Source organism: Engystomops pustulosus, chromosome 2 (genome assembly GCF_040894005.1).
Source record: "Engystomops pustulosus chromosome 2, aEngPut4.maternal, whole genome shotgun sequence".
NCBI classification, from domain to species: Eukaryota; Metazoa; Chordata; class Amphibia; order Anura; family Leptodactylidae; genus Engystomops; species Engystomops pustulosus.
Genome location: NC_092412.1, coordinates 160,390,130 through 160,410,279, shown reverse-complemented (window position 1 = coordinate 160,410,279; position 20,150 = coordinate 160,390,130). Strand labels below are relative to the sequence as shown.

Sequence of the window (20,150 nt, the reverse complement as noted above, 5' to 3'; positions counted from 1 at the left end):
ACATAGTTATAGATTATGTCAATGCTGTCTATCTTTTTGTTTGTTTGATGTTTCCCTCCAAAATCTCATGGAAAAAAACAATCTATACTAATTAGCCTACCTTCTTTCACCCTGTGTCCAGGGTGTGCTTTTATTGGGAGGTTTAAAAAAAACTCTGTTTACAATGTATGTAGGCTCTACCATGACTCCTTTGATTTCACACCCTGCTGGTTCCCCCCTGGGGCTCAAGGCATCTAAAATAAAAGATTTTGATTGCAGTACTATATCTTTGTTCTGGCCCTAAAGATGACAATATTTCTTTACAGAAGATATTCTGAATTTCTAAATGAACATGAGACAAGAAATTGCTGCAGTGAATGCTTTCATAAGCATTCAGCATTATGGAATGACTGCTATAGCGGTACAGCACAAGTTATTAGGGCTTTAGTGGTCTTAGAATTATAGCTGGGCCTCCATCAAGTAGGATACCCTTTATTGAGGAAAGTCCTACACTTCTCCTTTTCTGCTGGATGCACTTCAGGCCTTGGGTCAGAAAGTTAAGTAAAAGACTGCTGCGGTAAATGTGTGTGCCACCATCCTAAAATGTTGGCTATAAAATCAGTGTACATCTTGTCTTAAAAGGAGCTGTCAGAATATTTTGTTTTAAATTTAGCAGCCCAGTTGTATAATAATGTGTTCAAGCTACGCAGATGTATGCGGTCACAGGTGTATTTAAGGCACCTGACCACTCAGCCTCTGATTGGGTGAAGCAGTCACATGCTGGCCGCAACCTGGAGATATGTGTGTCATGCAGTGCTACGTTTGGAAGTGAAATAAAAAAATTAATTGTTAAAACTCACTCAAAACTACTATAAAACATCATAAATTATAATTGAAAAAGCTTTATCCTAGATATATTGAGATCAATGACACACACACATATATTACACACATATATGTGTGTATTGTGTCTGTGTTTCTATCTTTATAGCAAAGGCATGCTGCTTTTTCATGTAAAATGGCAAAAACCTTGATAATCATACTAAAATTATTTTGTTTCATTTGTACTAGAATGATAAACCAATCTGAGTAGAGATACTGTATGACCTTAATGATTAAAGCCTGATAAGCAAAGCTTTTCAATCTACTGGATAGATATCCTTCTCCTCGAGGCTACAATGAGTCATTACCGCAGCATCACATGTTATCACTTTAATGAAGTTATTTGCTAGAAATTACACTGCTAGTAAGGGTAGATATCACAATCAAAAACATCTCATTGCTTTTCAACATAAAAAAACAACAACTTTGCTTCCCATGAATGCAAATTATGCCCCTGCTGCGATCAAATAAGCCAACCATCGTCAAGACAATCAAAATAATTTGCCTAAATTAGCCAATCAAGACATCCTGCATATTACAGAATGTGAAAACATGCAACACAAATCATCATAGCTGATTATTATACTAATAATCATGTTAAAAACCTAATGAGATGAGAAAATGGAAGTTAGCTGGAGCAAAGCTTTTCAACCTAAACATGCTGTGAAATAATTATATTGACTGTAATTAACACACTAAAAATATAAGTCCTTTGAAAAGTTACTGAATACTCTAAAATGAAGGGGTTACCACTTTTACTATATGTCTTGCCATAAACACTAGTATATAATAATTTAAAATGTTTTTCTGTTTAATACCACTTACATATGAGGAACAGAGGTTTAAGTCTTCCCCTGAAAATCAATTGTAATACATTTTTAATAGTATGTACAAAATTATGTTTTATCCTGCAGTACTTTAGATGTGATGGTGCACAGGTCAAATAATCAATAACAGCCCATACTGTATAAGGGCCAGTTTACATCTAAGCCATTTAAGTTATGGCTCTTTCATATTGGTGCTCGGCTTCAGTTGTGCATCTGTTGTGTTATGTCTCTGTGTCCCTGTTTTTCTTCTGTTTTGTGTCTGTGTCCGCAAAAAAATCTGAAGGTTTAACATTGCTTTGAAAACATCAAGCCTTTTCACATCAGTGAAAAAAAACAGATGTTTCATCAATTTTTTTCTTTGCAGGCCCATAGACTTCTATTGCTAGGACATGTTTCATAACCATGTCCTAACCCTTATGCTGAGCCAAACCAAGGTTTGGGATTACATAGGTGTAAGGTATGATGGAAAGATTTGTACCTGTTCAGAGCCAAAACCAAGAGAGATTGAGAGGACAGTATAACCGATGCAAACAACTGGAGAAATAACAAAACTGAACTATTACAACTGGCTGAGATTTTATATACATATAAATTTCACACATATATACATGAAACTGCTGAAAAAATTGATTGGGAAAATTTTGAATAGCTGGGCACCAGAATCGTTGAGTGTCATCTTGACAAAATTTTGTGCAGCTACCTCGACAACCTCAGAAAGATGCACACAGCAGAGGAAGCAATAAATGCTGTGTTTTCTTGTGAGTGGTGTACACCTAATGTATTGAGTGAGTTGGTGTACCCCAAATGAATTATAATGTAAAGAATGTTGTGCACAACATAAACCAACATTGAAAGTTTCATTTTTGGAAAAAAATGGTCCCAAAGAATGCCTAGTGATAAATCAGGCTTTCGGTTTCCAAAATTAGTACTGCATTATTAAGGCATATTCTGCAGCCTTTAACAAACCATATGGTAAATGGACAATTTAACAGATTAATCAACCAATGAAATCAAAGGCTTGCAATCTATATGTAGTATAAAATAAGGTGATATAAAGCCGGCTTGATTGTGAATGAATTCATTCTTTAATGTGATGTAATGTCTTGGGTCTGCCTAAAGAGAGCACATTTAAAACTGTTTAAGTTCGGTATCATGTGTGTATGAGGTAGGTTATGTTGGGAGATGCAACACTGGAGAACATTGTGGTTGAGGTATTCTATTGAAGTTTTTTGTATTTTTTTTGTAAGGGCACTGTTAAGTTGTCTGCTTTATATAGTATAATGTTTATCTTTTATAGGAACTTTTTTAAATTGTACTTTATATTTTGGTATTTACTCCTTGTCTTTTTTTATTTATAGTGTAATAATCATCCACAAAATATGTGTAATGATGTTATCTCATAATTATTTTTTTTTTTTTACCTTCAGAGAGAATTTCCCAAGTTCTTCACTTTCCGGGCAAGAAACAAGGTATGTTTTTATCACATATGGTAAGATCTATTTATTTCAAAACAGTTTTACAAAATTATGGTAAGAATAAAAAATATAATAAGAATATATTCATGTTTATAGAAAGAAAAGTATTTCTCCTCTTAACCAAACAAATGTTGAACACAATAAGAAATGTGTAAACAATCCATACTAAGACATAAGTTACATCTCAAGTAAAGATAATCTAAATTGTAGTGGGTGATGGTTACATTTAGTTGATGGCTCAAAACAGGGATTGCAAATTCTATTCCTTAATTTATTAAATTTTCTTTGTAGTAAATATGTTGTGATTTTTGTTTCTTTACAGTTTGAAGAAGACCGAATCTACAGACATCTGGAACCTGCTCTTGCCTTCCAGTTAGAATTGAACCGAATGAGAAACTTTGACTTAACAGCAATTCCATGTGCCAACCATAAAATGCACCTGTATTTAGGAGCTGCAAAGGTGGAAGAAGGAATTGAAGTGACAGATTATAGATTCTTTGTTCGTGCCATCATTAGACACTCTGATTTGGTTACTAAGGTGGGAGTGATATGCAAAGTTGTACTTTGTGGAAATTGAAATATAATTTGAGTAGCATCTGAAACTGTAAACACCTGGAATTTTCATATTACAGCTTACATAATTTTAAACGCCTAAACCTAGCAATCTGTTTCATACAGTTGTCCCCTACAATCTGATACACATACCAATAGTTTAACATCAGGCTACAGATGAACCTTAATTAGAATACAAGAAATCACAATTCATACATTACAATAAATCAGTAGTACATATTATATAGTATATTGCAGTGGACATAAATGAAATATGCTCATAGATACAGGTATCAGCAACCCTATCAACGATAAAATACCACAGCATAATAAATATGTATGTTGAGTATGTATGGACTAAATGAAAAACTCTACTCTCATATTTCTTTGTATAAATAGGAAGCTTCATTTGAATACCTCCAAAATGAAGGTGAGCGGCTTCTGCTAGAAGCCATGGATGAACTGGAAGTGGCTTTTAATAACACAAATGTCCGCACAGACTGCAATCACATCTTCTTAAACTTTGTACCTACTGTTATAATGGACCCTTCAAAGGTATGTTTTATATTTTAAATTATACAAACAGTGCATGATAGCAACACTTTTTTTCTGGTTTAACCCCTTAACGACTTGGCCTTTTTTAGTTTTTTCACTTCCATTTTTCACTCACCATCTTCAAAAATCTATCACTTTTTTATTTTTCCACATAAAGTGCTCTGTGATGGCTTATTTTCTGTGTAACAGATTGTACTTTATAGTGACGGTATTTAATATTCCATGCTGTGTACTGGGAAGTGGGAAAAAAATTCCAAATGCAGTGAAAATGGTAAAAACACATTTGCGTCATTTTCTTGTGGGCTTGGATTTTACAGCTTTCACTGCGCACTACAAATGACATGTCTACTTTATTCTTTGGGTCGGTATGATTGCGGAGATACCACATTTGTATAGGTTTTATGTTTTCATACATTTACAAAAATTAAAACCTCCTGTATAAAATTTTTTTGGGGGATTTTGTCATCTTCTGGCGCCAATAACTTTTTCATACTTTGGTGTACGGAGCTGTTGGTGGTGTCGTTTTTTGCGACTTTAGATGGCGTTTTCATTGCTATAATTTTTAGGACTGTACGGCCTTTTGATAACTTTTTATTAATTTTTTTTATGTTTTTCAGAATGGCAAAAAAGTGCCATTTTCGACTTTAGGCATTATTTTCCGTTATGGGGTTAAACGCAGTGAAAAAGCGGTATTATATTTTGATAGATCGGGCATTTTCGGACGCGGCGATACCTAATGTGTTTATGATTTTTACTGTTAATATTTATATCAGTTCTAGGGAATATATATTTTTTTAACTTTTTTTATTTTTACTTTTACTATTTTTCAGACTCCCTGGGGTACTTCAACCCTAGGTTGTCTGATCGATCCTATCATATGCTGCCATACTGTACTATATGGGAATTTTCCTCCTCATTCATTACAATGTGCAATTAGCACATGGGTGCTTTGTGAGACCTGAAGCTGTCATGGCAACGGATCGCCGCTCCCCGTGCCATCCTTTTGAAGCCGCCGGAAGCATTGCCGGTGGGGCGCACGCCGGGGTTAACATTCTTTTAGTAAATCTTGATCTAGCTAATCTGATGACCTAAGTAGGAGACCTGTGAAGCTTTTTAAACACACTTTTGTATGTATTCAAATTCAGAGAAGGAATGGACGGCACTCACCAATCTTCAATAAAAAATCTTCTTGCTCTTTATTTCACATTACAGGAGCAAAGACATACTCACAACTGTGCATACTCACTTTTCCACACTTTTATATGTGTGTGTGTTATTTTTGAAAACATTTTTAATTTGGTACCCACTGCTCTTGGAAGTGTCCCAAAGGTGCTGCCTGACGATGTGACACTGATAATTATTGGTAGGAGACCTGAAAACATATACATTTTGCAGCTTCTGTGTCAATGCTATTGAGCAGGATAACCCTCCCCCCCCCATCCACTAATGGTTACTGTTCAACCACTTACTGAGGCGTAAATAGGAGAGGCTGGGCCCCATAGCAGACTCTTGCATGGGGCCCATCTTCCACTGAGTGTCTCAGTGGAAGATCATTTTAGGTGATATGGGGAAGACTTTTAATCTTTTACCAGCTGGTATTACTGGTGTGATGGGGCAAATTCTGGCGACCAATCTTCTTTAAAAAAAAAAAAAAAAAGTTATAAATTTGATCTGTCTCTGATAGTCCTTAGCCAAAGAAAAAAGAGGATGTGTCACCTGACCTGGCTTTGAAAACCAATCAGAAGCCAATCAGAAAATAACAGTTTTTTCTGCCAATTCTACCACATTTGGAATTTTTTTTTCCATCTTCCCACTACATGGCACAGAATTTTAAATTTGCGCCCATAGAACGTACAATTTATGCTGTAGATAACAAGCCTTCACACAGATCTGTACAAGTAAAAATATAAAATATATGCCTAGTGAAGAAAGAGGGGTGAAAAAACAAAATGCAAAAACCCAAAAACTCGAGCTTAATACAAACCTGTAATCACCAGTAATGCCATTTTTAGTTGGTGACAGCTCCCAGTAGCCTATTCTATGTTGTTTTTAAAAAAATGCTTTTGTCAGCATTCTGATTCATTTCAGTGTTTTATAAGTTTAATTCACATTACCTGGCTCCATGCCAGCAGCATGGAGGGGCAGCTGCAGCCTGTGTGTGCCTATGTCTCCTCCATGTATTCTTCCTCTGCTCAACACCATCCCCCTCTCCCCAATGCAAATGACAGGTTGTGGTAAAGGGTGAGGCACTGCAGTGCTAGCGTGGAGGAGACTTACATAGGCACACACAGGCTGCAGCTGCCCCCTCCCAAGGGACAACATGCTGTTGACAGGGAGACAGTTTATGTATATTAGACTTGTATAAATAACTGAAATTGTTAAATATGCTGACAGAAATGACAGATGATGCCATTTTTTTAATCCGCATAGCATAGGCCAGTGAAGGCAAACTTTTTAGACACTGAGTGCCCAAACTACAACCAAACCCCACATATTTTTTGCAAAGTGCCAATGCGACAATTTAAGCAGTAACTTATTTTCCCTCAGATGTGATAAAATTGTTCAGCTGAAATAATTGTGTGTCAAAACCAGACATGGTGAAACTCATAAAAAATTATCTCTGTGTAGTTTACACTCCTGGTATTAGTTCACAATTTCTGATCACAAAAATAATCTCAGATGTGAACGAGGCCTAAGGGTGAATGCTACAGCCGGACGGGCACACTTCAGGCACGCTGGAGAGGAGGAGAAGTGAGCGTTTCTCACCACTCCCCTCTCCATAGAGAATAATGGTGCCTGGCTGTTCTTACGGTCAAAGATAGAGCATCCTCTACCTTTTTTGCGGCCACAGCCCGATACGGTGAGCACACGTTGTATGGAGCCTGGGCCCCATAGACAACTATGGGGGCATATATGCTGTCGTATATACGTCCCCCATATGTTAGTGCAAGTCAGTTCAGCCTGTGTAAGAACACACTCCTTTTGTAACGATAATGGTAATACCAGTTGTCAATTTTTCTGAGAAGAATTGAAGAATGTGCTTTCAGTTTTAATTTTATTTGAGTACGTTTTTTTAATAATTTTATGACATATTGACTTCTCTTATTCTAATAGATTGAGGAATCTGTTCGGAGCATGGTCATGCGCTATGGTAGTCGACTGTGGAAGCTGCGTGTCTTACAAGCTGAACTAAAAATCAACATCCGTTTGACACCAACAGGAAAACAAATTCCAATTCGATTATTTTTGACAAATGAATCTGGTTACTACTTAGACATTAGCTTATACAAAGAAGTGACAGACTCCAGAACTGGACAGGTAAGTGAAGGGCAATTGCAATTGTTCAGAAAGTTGAGATACCATGCCTTAGAAGCTTGTGAATTTGTGATGTATACTGGTTCCTTGGCTGATGCCACACTCTTTCGGAGTCCAAGAGGATTTTTTCTCTATTTTTTTTACTTGCTAGGTGCGTGGCCATCACAGAATGGCAGTTAGTATTTCTCTGAAAAGTTTTAATGAATGTCACAGTTGTTGGCAGGTCTTTTCCATTATTTATGACCTTGCCTTGGCTCATTCACCTGCATTCCATGTGCATCCTGTGTGAAATATGTTCATTTGATGTCTTTTCTTTAACAGTGTTTTCTTTTTAACTAGATCATGTTCCAGGCGTATGGAGATAAGCAAGGACCACTCCATGGGATGCTTATTAACACGCCGTATGTTACCAAAGACCTATTACAATCAAAAAGGTTTCAAGCACAGTCTTTAGGTACAACCTATGTGTATGATATACCTGAAATGTTTCGTCAGGTAAGGATTTGTGCTATGGTTTTTGTACCACTGTGTTGCTTCATTCTTTTAAAAATAAAAAATGCAACCCTTATGCATGTTAGACTCTGGGTCAAAAAGCTGTGTCAACTTCAGCATGTCCCTTATCTGACCTTCTGGTGAGCATGAAATCTTGTATGTGATTGCATTCTAGTGTATGTGCAATAAAGGCTTTGTGTACTTGGCTTTGGTTCAGCACTGCGTGATTCTAGAATTGATTTTACAATTCAGAACTCCATCAACATAGATGGTATAGGATTTGATAATCGTCTTTATGTTTTCTATACATAGGCTTTAATCAAGCTGTGGGAGTCGATGGAAGCAAGTGCCTACATTCCAAAGAGCCCACTACCTTCTGATGTTCTCATTTATACAGAACTCGTACTGGATGACCAGGGGCAGTTAGTACACATGAACCGGCTCCCTGGAGGGAATGAGGTAATTTTTTTTTCACCACTCCAATAAGAATAATATATCACCCTATACAAAAAAAACCCCATCATTATGGTACATAAAAAAACAAATGCAAAGATTATGTATGGGATATAATGAATGGGATATAAAAACAAAAGGTATAGGTTCTGTCACAGGCTCATTTGCCATTTCTGGATCAAAGTTATATAGCTCTGAATGGCAAGGGAGGAAGTGTCCAACCCTTTGGAACATAGTTCACCCTCTCAATGACAACCCACCGTCTTTAGTCGGTACCCGGTCTGCCATAAATATTTTTGGTGTTGCTGCAGTGAGAGACCCACAGTGAGAGAGAGTCTGAGATCTTAGAGAGAAGGCAGAAGTGGTCTATTAACGTTCCTGCATTCTCTCTCCTTCACTGCACAGCGCTAAACCAGCACTATGTAGTGAATAGAGGAGGCGGCGGTGACACTGTTCACAACATCTGAACCCAGAGGGGGTTGAATCCACTGTATTTAGGACTCTTTAGGGATGCCTCAGTTGCTTTGGAAAACTTGTAAAAAAAAAACCAACAATCTGAGTTTACTCTCCCCCTTCCCAATGAGGTCATAAAAGACCCATAGGGAACATTTAAAGTAAAACTAAAAATGAAAAAAAAATCTAGCCCTATGCGACCCAAAAGAAAAAGCAGTAAACTTTTTTAAAGTTTTACACTTAAAATTTAATTTATGGCCCTTAAACTACTACGTGTGGAAATTTGCTAAAATGCCCGGTCATTAAAAGAAATCTACAATCAAGCATGATAAACCAGGGATCCAAGCCCTGCAACTTTGGCAATCTCATTTTTAAATATTTGTTATCCATGGCCCCCTTCCTTCTTACTTTTAAAATTATGCTAATGAGTCTGAAGGGTTACTGGGGCAGTTCCCAGAGCCACTCTTTTCTGCAGATTCACAGGCTTTTAAACTGGATCACCGTGCCCCCTGCTCCTGCTTGGCAATTCCCCCCTCCTTCTTCCTGATGTAATCTTAATGCAGCACAGAAAGTTTCAGCACACAGTGGGAGGGGTATCTGCTCCTTGCACAAGGTAATGTGAATCAGCAGCTTCAGCTGCTCTGGAAATCCCCTCAGTTGTCCTTTAGGGTCATTTGCATGATTTTAAAAGTTCATTTTAGAAGGAAGGAGGCCATAGATAACACACCCTTTCATGCCTCGTCATTAAGGTGGTAAAGCATACAGGAGAACTACTGTTAAGTATCCCACTTATTTTAAAGTAAATCTACCCATGGTTTCTAGCCTTATTCACTCTTAAAGGACACCTGTCATCAGGTCTGTGTCACTTGTCCTGTCACTACTACCTTTTGGAGCAGTTAACAAGGATTCCATCCCAGCCTTTATCTAGTCAATTCATACATTAATCATTGCAAAATCATCTTTTCCTTATTATGTAAATGAGGCTGGTCACATGGTCAGAGGCAGTGATGTCACCCCTATTACCCCTCCCCTTTCCTCCCCTGCTCATGTCTGTGTGTAATGTACAGTAAAGCATTGCCAGTGTCTGTGCTTTATCTGTTCACATGCTGCATCCTCCTAATACACAGAGACACAGACATTAGCTACACAAGTACCTGACATGTTCTGCTACAACATGGCTGCCTGGAGTTGTTGTATCTCTCCTATACACACACAGGCTGCAGGGGGCGCCAGCATCAGGAAGCACATTATTATACAGCCTCACATCATTATACAGACTGTCAGTCATGCACTAGGGGTGTGGCTGTGCCTCCCACTCATGAATAAGCTGGACAGCTTGAACACGCTAATGACTCATTGGACATTTCACAGGTCATTTGCATACAGCTTTAGGACCTCATTGCTTTGGTTTACAGGCATGTAGAGGGACGATGAAGGGATAGAGGCAATGCTTTCTAATAGCAGTTTATGAAAATATATTTAGTTTAGGAGGTATGTTTTGCCTGACGGGTTCTCTTTAACTCTGCTGTATAGCTCCCAGCAGGGTGAACGCAGCTATAAGCTTGTTAGGAGCTTTGCTCCTGTAGTTTGGTTAAAAATTTACTTTGATCTTTATGTAAATGAAGTGGAAGATCTCTATGGGACTTCTACAGTAGTTAAACAAAGTTTTCTCCAGTATGCATACAAAAATGGTTAAAAATATAAACTTCCTTTTTTTTCTTCATTTTAACATGTACAAATAAAAGAAGTTTATATTTTTAACAATTTTCTACGCAATCTGGAATTAGCTTTAACTACTACAGACTGAAGCCGGCGCGGTAATTCTCTTCTTTACGCCCTTTTCCTCTCCTATTAATGAGGTGTGGCTTTGGAAACAAAAAGATTCCGGTAAGCTGATTTTAAATTGTTCTTTTTTTTGGGATGTCCCCGAAGCCCCTCCATTCTCCTTGGCTCTGGCGCTTCTCCCTCTTCTCTCTGCCATTCCTCTTCCTGAGCCATTCATTTTAATTTGACAGCATTCTTATGAAAACACTTAGGGTATTCCCTCTCTATTTATTCTCAAAAGTCATTGTGAAAAACACTAGCACAGAGGGGGACATTTTCTATGCTTTTGTCCGCCACTTTTTTGGCTTATAAGGCATGAAAAGTTGCATTTCCTGGCACCTGGCTGGCTGTATTTACAATAGACTGCTTCAAGTGGGGGCGACAGCTGAAATCTGTCAGGTCTCACCTAGAGGAGATTTAATTCCAGTGCTGAATTCCAGTGTGCTTCTCTGGAGGCCAAGGTTTCTTAGTAAAACCGGCATGCAGTATGCCAGTGGGGGGGGGGGGATTAAGACTGAAGCACAATACTTAATAAATTCCCCCCAAAGTCTGTTGACTACAGTTGCAATCTAGGACATTTATCTGCATTACTTTTTTTTTCTTCCTTATTTTGAATGTTCCATTTAATAGTGAAGTGGTAATAAGATGTATGTATTAACTCTGTGTTTTCTAATTTTTCTGTAGATTGGAATGGTGGCATGGAAAATGATCCTGAAATCTCCAGAGTATCCAGATGGCAGAGACATCATAGTGATTGGCAATGACATTACATATAGGATTGGATCATTTGGGCCTCAGGAAGATTTGTTGTATTTAAGAGCCTCAGAGCTTTCCAGATCACAAGGGATTCCACGTATATATGTTGCAGCAAACAGCGGTGCAAGAATTGGTTTGGCTGAAGAGATAAGACACATGTTCCATGTTGCATGGGAAGATGCAGCAGATCCTTATAAAGTGAGTTTTTCAGTGCATTTTAATATGCAGTGTAAAATAATCCTCCCTACTGCTTTCCTCAATGACACAATCACCATACTTTCTGCAATTATTCAATTAATTTTCCATTGTTATGGCCAATATTTTGTGCCCAGCCCAATCCACTATAAAAAGGTCAGCTTTCTACTTATTGTGCTGCATTCATTTAGTCCTACAACTTGCACATTCACTAGGGGTTAAATAATAAATCACAGTTTTTTATGCAATTTCTCCTGAGCATGCCAAGGTGTATCTGTAAACTGCTGTTTTAGCAGAGCACAAAAGTGAAGGAGTACTATTGGGCTTCTAGAGAGCAGCTTTAGCTTGGATAGTTTTCAGGGCCATGATGCATTTGCAGAGCACAAAATGTTCTAGAATATTGGAAAACCCCAATAAGGGACTCCATTAAAGAACTTTTCAAGTGGTATAGTGAGTATTTTTCTCCCACATTCATTTTACAGAAGTTTTATAATGAATTTATAAAAAAATAGCTGTTCATGTAATTGAGGTTAAAGGTGCTATTCTTATAGCGTTAATAGAAGCAGTGGGAAAACCACAAACCCTTCCTCTCACTGTGGCTAAAGGTACTCTTTATATATTAAATATTAAAATGCCCCTCTTTCTCCTTTAGTAACTTGTAGCTATATTTGACAGGGGAACATAAACAAATCTGACAAATTAAAAAAAAAAAAAAACTCCAAAACATACTAGTAGGTTGATTAGATTGTGAGGCCCATTGGGGACAGGGACCGATTTGGCAAGTTCTGTGTAGCACTGTGTAATCTGTGTGCGTTATAGAAGTAAAGGAATTAAGGTGTCCACATCCTGTTCAGTAAATGCCAAAAACGTTACTAAAAATTGATAACATTCCGACAGGCATGCTCACTGGTACTCTGTGACTGACATCAGATTCTGGGAGTCATTGGCTGCAACTAGTACCTTATAGATGACAATCTCTTTCATATGAAAGAGGACTTTATTTTGGGTTCTTCCATCCATGACTTATAATAGCTAAAGCTATAATATATATTCTACTGGAATTATAGTATTTAAAGCAACCCAATAACATCTATACAGCACCCCCTAATGTGTTTCAAACGAATATATCCTACCCTGTTATTATTACGTCATATACAGCTCCTAATGATTTTATATACAGTGCCACACTGACCATTGATTATATACAGCACCCCTTAATAAATATATACTGGATCTATATATATCTTCTAATTTTTTTTATACCGGCCCCCCTGTAATATACACCCAGCCCCAACTAAATTATATACTGCTCCCAAATACAGATCTCCACTAGCTTCTATAAAAAGCGACCCACATAGACAGCCATCCCAGCTTAGTTACATACCAGATATATAGCCCCCACTAGTTTAATTAAAATCCAGCTCCTGAATATAGGACTCACTAGTTAAATTATAAACAGTCTCCCATATTGTCATCCCATTACTATCTGGCCCCAATATAAAGCCCACCCCTGGGTTTATTACTATCTGGCCCCAATATTTAGATCCACCCTCAGTTTGACAATATGGAGCCTCCCATGTAACCTCTTCCCCCAGTTTAAATACTATCTTGCCCCCAAATATAGATCCCCCCCAAATCAGTATTAATATATTCAGAAGCCCCCCCACCAGTTCAGTTATATGCAGAATCCCAACTAGCCACCTCCAATTTATTTATATTATATCAAGTCCATATTATATCCACCACATATATATTCCCCCATCAAGTTTATTTATATATAGAGCGTCCAAATTGTCCACATTAGAGTAGGAAAATTTGTTGCTCCCCCATACCAGGTTTGCAGAAGAGAGATTTGGTGGTTAAATAAAGGATTCTATAGAATCCAGGATTATTGGGTGGGGGATAGCCTACGCACCTTACAGTTTTTCCCAGAATCTCCCACTTTCTGAAATTCATATATATCACCAAATTCATAACTTCATGACAGCCTGGAAAGCAGGAGATTACTAAAATGACCATCCTGAAAAATGTATGCAAGTTCCCGGTGGCGGAGAACGAATTTCAGCTCTTCATAGCCAGCTTACCTCGCCAACCACAAAGCTTTCTTACTTGACAAAGTAGGAAGATGAACTGGGGGTTGAACTAGAACAACCACAATGGAAGAATATGGCATACACCATATCTAAATTGTCCAATTAATTGAAGCTGGATATAAGGTGATGATGAATTGGTACTCGGCGCCATTGAGGTGATTGTGATGAATCGGATTTCTGACTCGCTGCTTTAGGGCCACACGTGGTGAGACTGCCCAGTGGGGATGAGATTTTAAACAGCGATTTGGGATCAGATACATTTGGGATCGGATTCCACTCCCCTGATAGACCCGATGATTGCTTTGCTCAATGGAAAAATAACTGACACCCCTAAGGCATTTGCAAACTTATACAATCTATCTTGTTGGCAGCAAAATTGCAATAACTAGGGCATGGAAATCACACACAATTCCGTCACTATTTCTGTCACCTCTACCTTTTGTAGCAGCTCACAAAGATCCATCCCAGCCTTTATCTAGCCAATTCATACATTAATCATTGTAAAATCATCTTTTCCTTATTATGTAAATGAGGCTGGTCACATGGTCAGAGGCAGTGATGTCACCCCTGTTACCCCTCCCCTCTCCTCCCCCTGCTCATGTCTTTGTGTAATGTATAGTAAAGCATTGCTAGTGTCTGTGCTTTATCTGCTGACATGCTGTCCTCCCATACACATGTGTGAGACACAGACATCAGCTACACATGACATGTTCTGCTATATAACATGGCTGCCTGGAGCTGTTGTATATCTCATATACACACACAGACTGCAGGGGGCGCCAGCACCAGGTAGCACATGGAGGAGCCATGAAACAATTATATCTCACATCATTATACAGACTGTCAATTAACCACTGGGGGTGTGGCTCTGCCTCCCACTCATGAATAAGCTGGACAGCTTGAATATGATAATGACTCATTGGACATCTCACAGGTCATTTGCATACAGCTTTAGGACCTCATTGCTTAGGTTTACAGGCATGTAGAGGGACGATGAAGGGATAGAGGCAATGATTTCTAATGGCAGTTTATGAAAACATATTTAGTTTAGGGGGGTTATTTGCCTATGTGGAACCCTTAGAAAGGAAAAATGGCGTTTTTCCAAACGGATCCCTGACCACTACTAATACCGGTAATTACCTGAGATGTATGTAATAGAATTCTTGCTATGTCTTGAATGTAAATGTCGAATTAAGAGCTGAAGATCAGTTTCAGTTTGACTTTTTTTCTGAGGTGTAAAATATAAGGCTAACTATTGTGAATGCCTCTTTGTACTCACCCAGTATAGGGTGATCGTTGTTGTAACTTGGCTTTTATTGATGTTTAATAAAATTTTGTGGAAGCAAAAAAATGGAAGAATAACAGATGACTCTCTGGCCGATGACAACGCATATCATTAAAAGTTGCATTGATCCCTATGGGATTTATAACGGATAACTTTCTGTTTCTTACTTTTAAGCAGAATCTAAAAATGGAAATCTGAACAGTAGTGTGAAATTAGCCTAAATGTGAAAAATGCTTTTACTGTACTTTAACCCCTTCACGGAGCGCAGTGACTTAGCGCTCAGTGGCGGATATATCCGCCACGGCGCTTATGCCGGCTCGGCTCTGGATCAGAGCCGAACCGGCATCGGGAAACACGGGGTGCCGGCTGTAACTAATAGCCGGCACCCCAGTGTAACACCCGCGATCGGAGTTGTCTCCGATCGCGGGTGCTTAACCCGTTAAATGCCGCGGTCAGCGCGACTGCGGCATCTAACAAGCATCTGGGGGGTCTTTCCCCCACGATCGCCCCCCCCCCCCCCGAACCGTTTTCGGGGGGCGCCGATCGTTGCTATAGCAACTCTGGGGTCCGATCTGGACCCCAGAGTTACTTGCAAGAATTGCCGGTAAGATGGCGTCTGTGACGTCATCTTACTGGCACAGTGCCAGCCTATGCAAGTGTATAGGCTGACACTGATAATACTCTGCAATACATTAGTATTGCAGAATATTATCATGAACAAGCATTCAGATGATTGCTTGTTCATATACCATGGTATAAAAGTGAAAAAGTAAAAAAAAAAGTTATTCAATAAAAAAATAAAGTCATAAATCACTAAAAATGCCCCAAACCCCCAAAACATATAAAGAGACATATAACTCAAAAAAAAGTCTAAATCATAACACAAACCCCACATATATAGTATCACCGCGTCCGTAACAACCCGTAGAATAAAAGTAAATCATTATTGAACCCCCACGATAAACGCCGTAAAAAAAACTGTTATAAACCCTCCAAAAATTATGATTTTTACCTATTCAATCCCACAAAAAATGCTATAAAAAGTGATCAAAAAAACATATGTACTCTAGAATGATACTGGTGCAAAGTACAACGTGTCCCGCAAAAAACAAGCCATCAACCAGCTTCGTAGCCAAAAACGTAACAAAGTTATGCCACTTGGAAGATGGCAATACAAAAATGATAGATTTTTCCCCACAATAGGGTTTTATTTTACAAATTTAGTAAAACGCAAGAAAATATATTCGTGTCTGGTATCCCCGTAATCGTATCGACCCATAGAATGAAGATAATATGATTATTAGTCTATATGGTGAACACCACAAAAAAAAAAAGTAAAAAAACCAGTAGAGAATTGATGCTTTTCTACTCCTGCTCTCAAAAAGAAGTTCCTAAATTTTCAACAATAGGTGATACCAACCCCAAAATGGTAACATTGGAAAAAGCATCTCATCCCGCAAAAAAAATGCCGTCACATGGCCCTAATAGCGCAAAAGCGAAAATTTTACAGCCTTCAAAAGAGGCCAATGAGGAAAGTAAAATCCTGGCAGCTGCAGGGTGCTCCTTCCCTTCTGCGCCTCACTGTGTGCCCATAAAACAAGTCACGGCCACATGTGGGGGTCTCTGCACTCGGGAGAAATTGTAGAACAAATTGTATGGTGGGTTTTGTATTTTTATCTTTTGGAAATGTGTAAATTTTAGGGCTAAATGAACGTATAACCGGCACAATTTGACTATTCTAAATTTCGCCTCCATTTTGATGTAATTACTATGAAGATCTCAAGGGGTTAACAATCTTCATAAATGCTGTTTCTGATAGCTTGAGGGGTGCAGATTTGAAATTGGGTTGGTTATATGGGGGGTTTTGATGCTAAATATGTAAATTTTCATTCAAAACTGTATTTACCCCAAAATAGTCAATTCTGAAAATCCGGAAAAGCGCTATTCGATTTGTAAGCCGCGTGACATCAAAATAAATTATCCAGACATTTCAAAAATGGGGAAAATGTAAAGTAGACATATGGGAAATGTTATTCAGCAATTTATTTAGGTGGTAAATCTATCTGCCTGAAAACGCAATGATTTCAAATTTCAAAAATGGCAAATTTTTCAGAAAATTCATCATATTTTCTTTTTTTTTGTAAATAAACGCAAGACTTATCAGCCAAAATTTACCACTAAAATGAAGTACAACATGTGGGGAAAAACAATCTCAGAATCGTTTTGATAAGTAACAGTGTTCAAAAGTTATAACCATATAAAGCGACGCAAGTCAGAATCCAAAAAATGGGACTGAGCCTCAAGCTGTAAAATGGCTGCGTCCTTAAGGGGTTAATATCTGATGATATTAAACCATGTCTTGTAGACCCTGCTAAAATGTATTTTTTCCTTTTAGGGATATAAATATTTATATTTAACACCTCAAGACTACAAAAAAGTCAGTGCCCTGAACTCTGTCCATTGTGAGCATGTGGAGGATGAAGGAGAATCACGGTAAATACACATTTAACAATGTTTGCTACAGCTCTGTGAATTTTTTAGCTGGAGCTGGATTGTGCTGTATGTGGGAATAAGAAAACCTAAAAGATAAAGCTTCTGATGCGCTTGTTTTTGGACTTTTTAGGAAATTGTTAGTCCTTAAAAGACATCTATCATCAGTTTACTGAAATATAGTTATAAAATTTATGCCAATTACCCTGGGGCACTCAGCCTACGTCACCGGAGCGCATCAGGGAGCAGGGGGCGGCGGGTCCTGTCTGGACCACTAGCGCATAAATCAAAATTCGAGGCTCCCTAAGATGCTGGGATGACATAGCCTGAGTGCTCCACAGTATTTAGCATAACTTTTATAACTCTATATTTCGCATATGGTAGATGTCCCTTAAGAGTACAGCTTGCCTTATATGAAAGATTAAATAAAAAAATAATCATACTTGAAAGAACCATTTACATGAAGTGAATAATATAAACCTATCAGTTCAACCATATTCTATTTATGTTATTACTACAAATAGAAAACATTTGTCATTTTATGTAGCCTACCACTGTAGAAGAGATGGAATATACACTGGAGATCAAAATCCGAGAACAATGTATGACCATGTATGATTATTTCAGAAATAAAGTTATCTACATTGATCAACAGTGTTTAACCCCACGTTAAGGCTCAGTCCTTTTTTTTTTTTTTTTTTTTTTTTTTATTTGAACAGTGTCTTTTACTGTGCTAATAACTTTTCAACGCTTTAAATTATCCCTGTGATTTTGATTTTGTTATCTTGTGACACATTGTAGTTTATGCTAGTAATATCATTTCGCTGATCAGTTACTTTTTGTGGGAATAAAAATCAAAAATTAAAAAAAAGAAATTATCAAATGTTCTACTTTTTAGACAAAAAGTCATACCACAATTTTTTTTTGTAGAAACCTTTTGCCATTTGTCGTCTTTTTATTTACATAATTTGTTTTATGTTTCCTTTTTTTACGGATGTGAGAAGGTTTAAAGTTTTAGAAGCATTGAAAAGTGCTAGGTTTTTGGTGACCAATTTTTGGTTTTTGGTGACTAAAAAGGCTTATGTACTATAAACTCCCCAAAATAACACCATTTTATAAACTTAACATCTCAAACTATTCAAATCAGCATTTGAGAAGTCTGTTAACCCTTTATTTTTTTCTTTGGAAGCAAACAAAAATGGATTGGAAATGTTCACATTTTTATTTTTGTACAAAACATTCTCATTTAGCCCTAAAATGCGCACATGCGCCAAAATCCCCTGCTAAATACCTCCGAAATCGTCGGAACATCATACGATAGTGGGGTCCGTGGACCCTTAGTAAATGAGCCCCATTGTGTCCAAAAATATGTGCAAATAATAGATCGGCTGGGCATACAGTCGGGAAAGGAGAAGGGAAGTAGGAAAATTTTGCTTTTGGAGCTCTGTTTTCAGTCGACTAGTGTTGGGATTCCCCGGAGGTACCAGTACAATAGAAACTCCTGAGAAGTGACCCCATTTTAGGAAAGGGCACCCTAAAGAATTTATCTAGGGATGTATGAACATTTTAACCCCTAAGATGCTGGCTTAAATATAATACAAAGTGAATAGTGCAGACTAAAAGTTACATTGTTTTCCTCAGATGTCCCATGTTAGTGCCAATGTATTTTGCCAAACTCATGCCACTGGGGATAAACACATCAAAAATTATTATGCGGGTTATCCTGGTTATGGCAATACCCCAAATGTGCTAATAATCTACAGGATATGCACACAACATTGCTCAGTAGGGAACAAGCAAATTATAGCTTTTGGAGCTCCCTTTTCACTTGACTACTGTTAGGGTACCCCTGAGGTACCAGTACAATAAAAAACCCCGAGAAGTGACCCCATTTCAGGAAATATCCCTCAAAGAGTTATCTGGGGTTATAATGAGCATTTAATCCCCAAGATGCAGACCAAAATGTAATACAAATTGAAAAGTGTAGAGTAAACATTGCATTGCAATTTCTCAAATATGCCATTGTAGTGTCAAAAATATTTTGCCCAACTAATCCCACTGGAGACAAACACACCTAAGATCATTTTGTGGGTTATCCCGAGTATGGCAATACCTGATTTGTGGCAATAATCTACAGGATGGGCACATGGCAGGGCTCAGAAAATAGAACTGCCATTTAGAGCACAGACATTTTACATATATTTTTTGTCATTATGAAAATTTGTAGATGCCATTAGGGACCAATACAGTAGAAACCCCTGAGAACTGGCCCTATTTGAAAACTACAGCCTTCCATGAATCAATCTAGGGGCGTAGTTAGCATTTAACCCACATGTGGATAATGCATAATGGATAGTGCATAGTCCAAAATATCCATTATGTCATCTTGTGTCCAGCTCCAGCCACGGGAGACAAACACCCCAAAAATTATGATATGGGGTACAGCAATACCCCATATGTGGCAATAATCTACAGGCTGGGCACACTGCAGGTCTCAGCAGTGAAGGAGCGGCGTGTGGCTTGA

The 20,150-nt window shown here is 38.0% G+C and overlaps 1 protein-coding gene across 3 annotated transcripts in view; it reads left to right on the top strand.

Annotated features, from left to right (window-relative positions):
* Nucleotides 1–20,150, top strand: part of ACACA (acetyl-CoA carboxylase alpha) — a 377,264-nt gene that overhangs the window by 202,522 nt on the left and 154,592 nt on the right. For all 3 annotated transcript variants that reach the window (XM_072137153.1, XM_072137152.1, XM_072137154.1), the window contains exons 35-42: nt 3,116–3,157; nt 3,486–3,701; nt 4,115–4,270; nt 7,385–7,588; nt 7,925–8,080; nt 8,390–8,536; nt 11,492–11,761; nt 17,532–17,629. In XM_072137153.1, the coding sequence (XP_071993254.1) occupies nt 3,116–3,157; nt 3,486–3,701; nt 4,115–4,270; nt 7,385–7,588; nt 7,925–8,080; nt 8,390–8,536; nt 11,492–11,761; nt 17,532–17,629 (1,289 nt within the window). The remainder of the gene's footprint in view (nt 1–3,115; nt 3,158–3,485; nt 3,702–4,114; nt 4,271–7,384; nt 7,589–7,924; nt 8,081–8,389; nt 8,537–11,491; nt 11,762–17,531; nt 17,630–20,150) is intronic.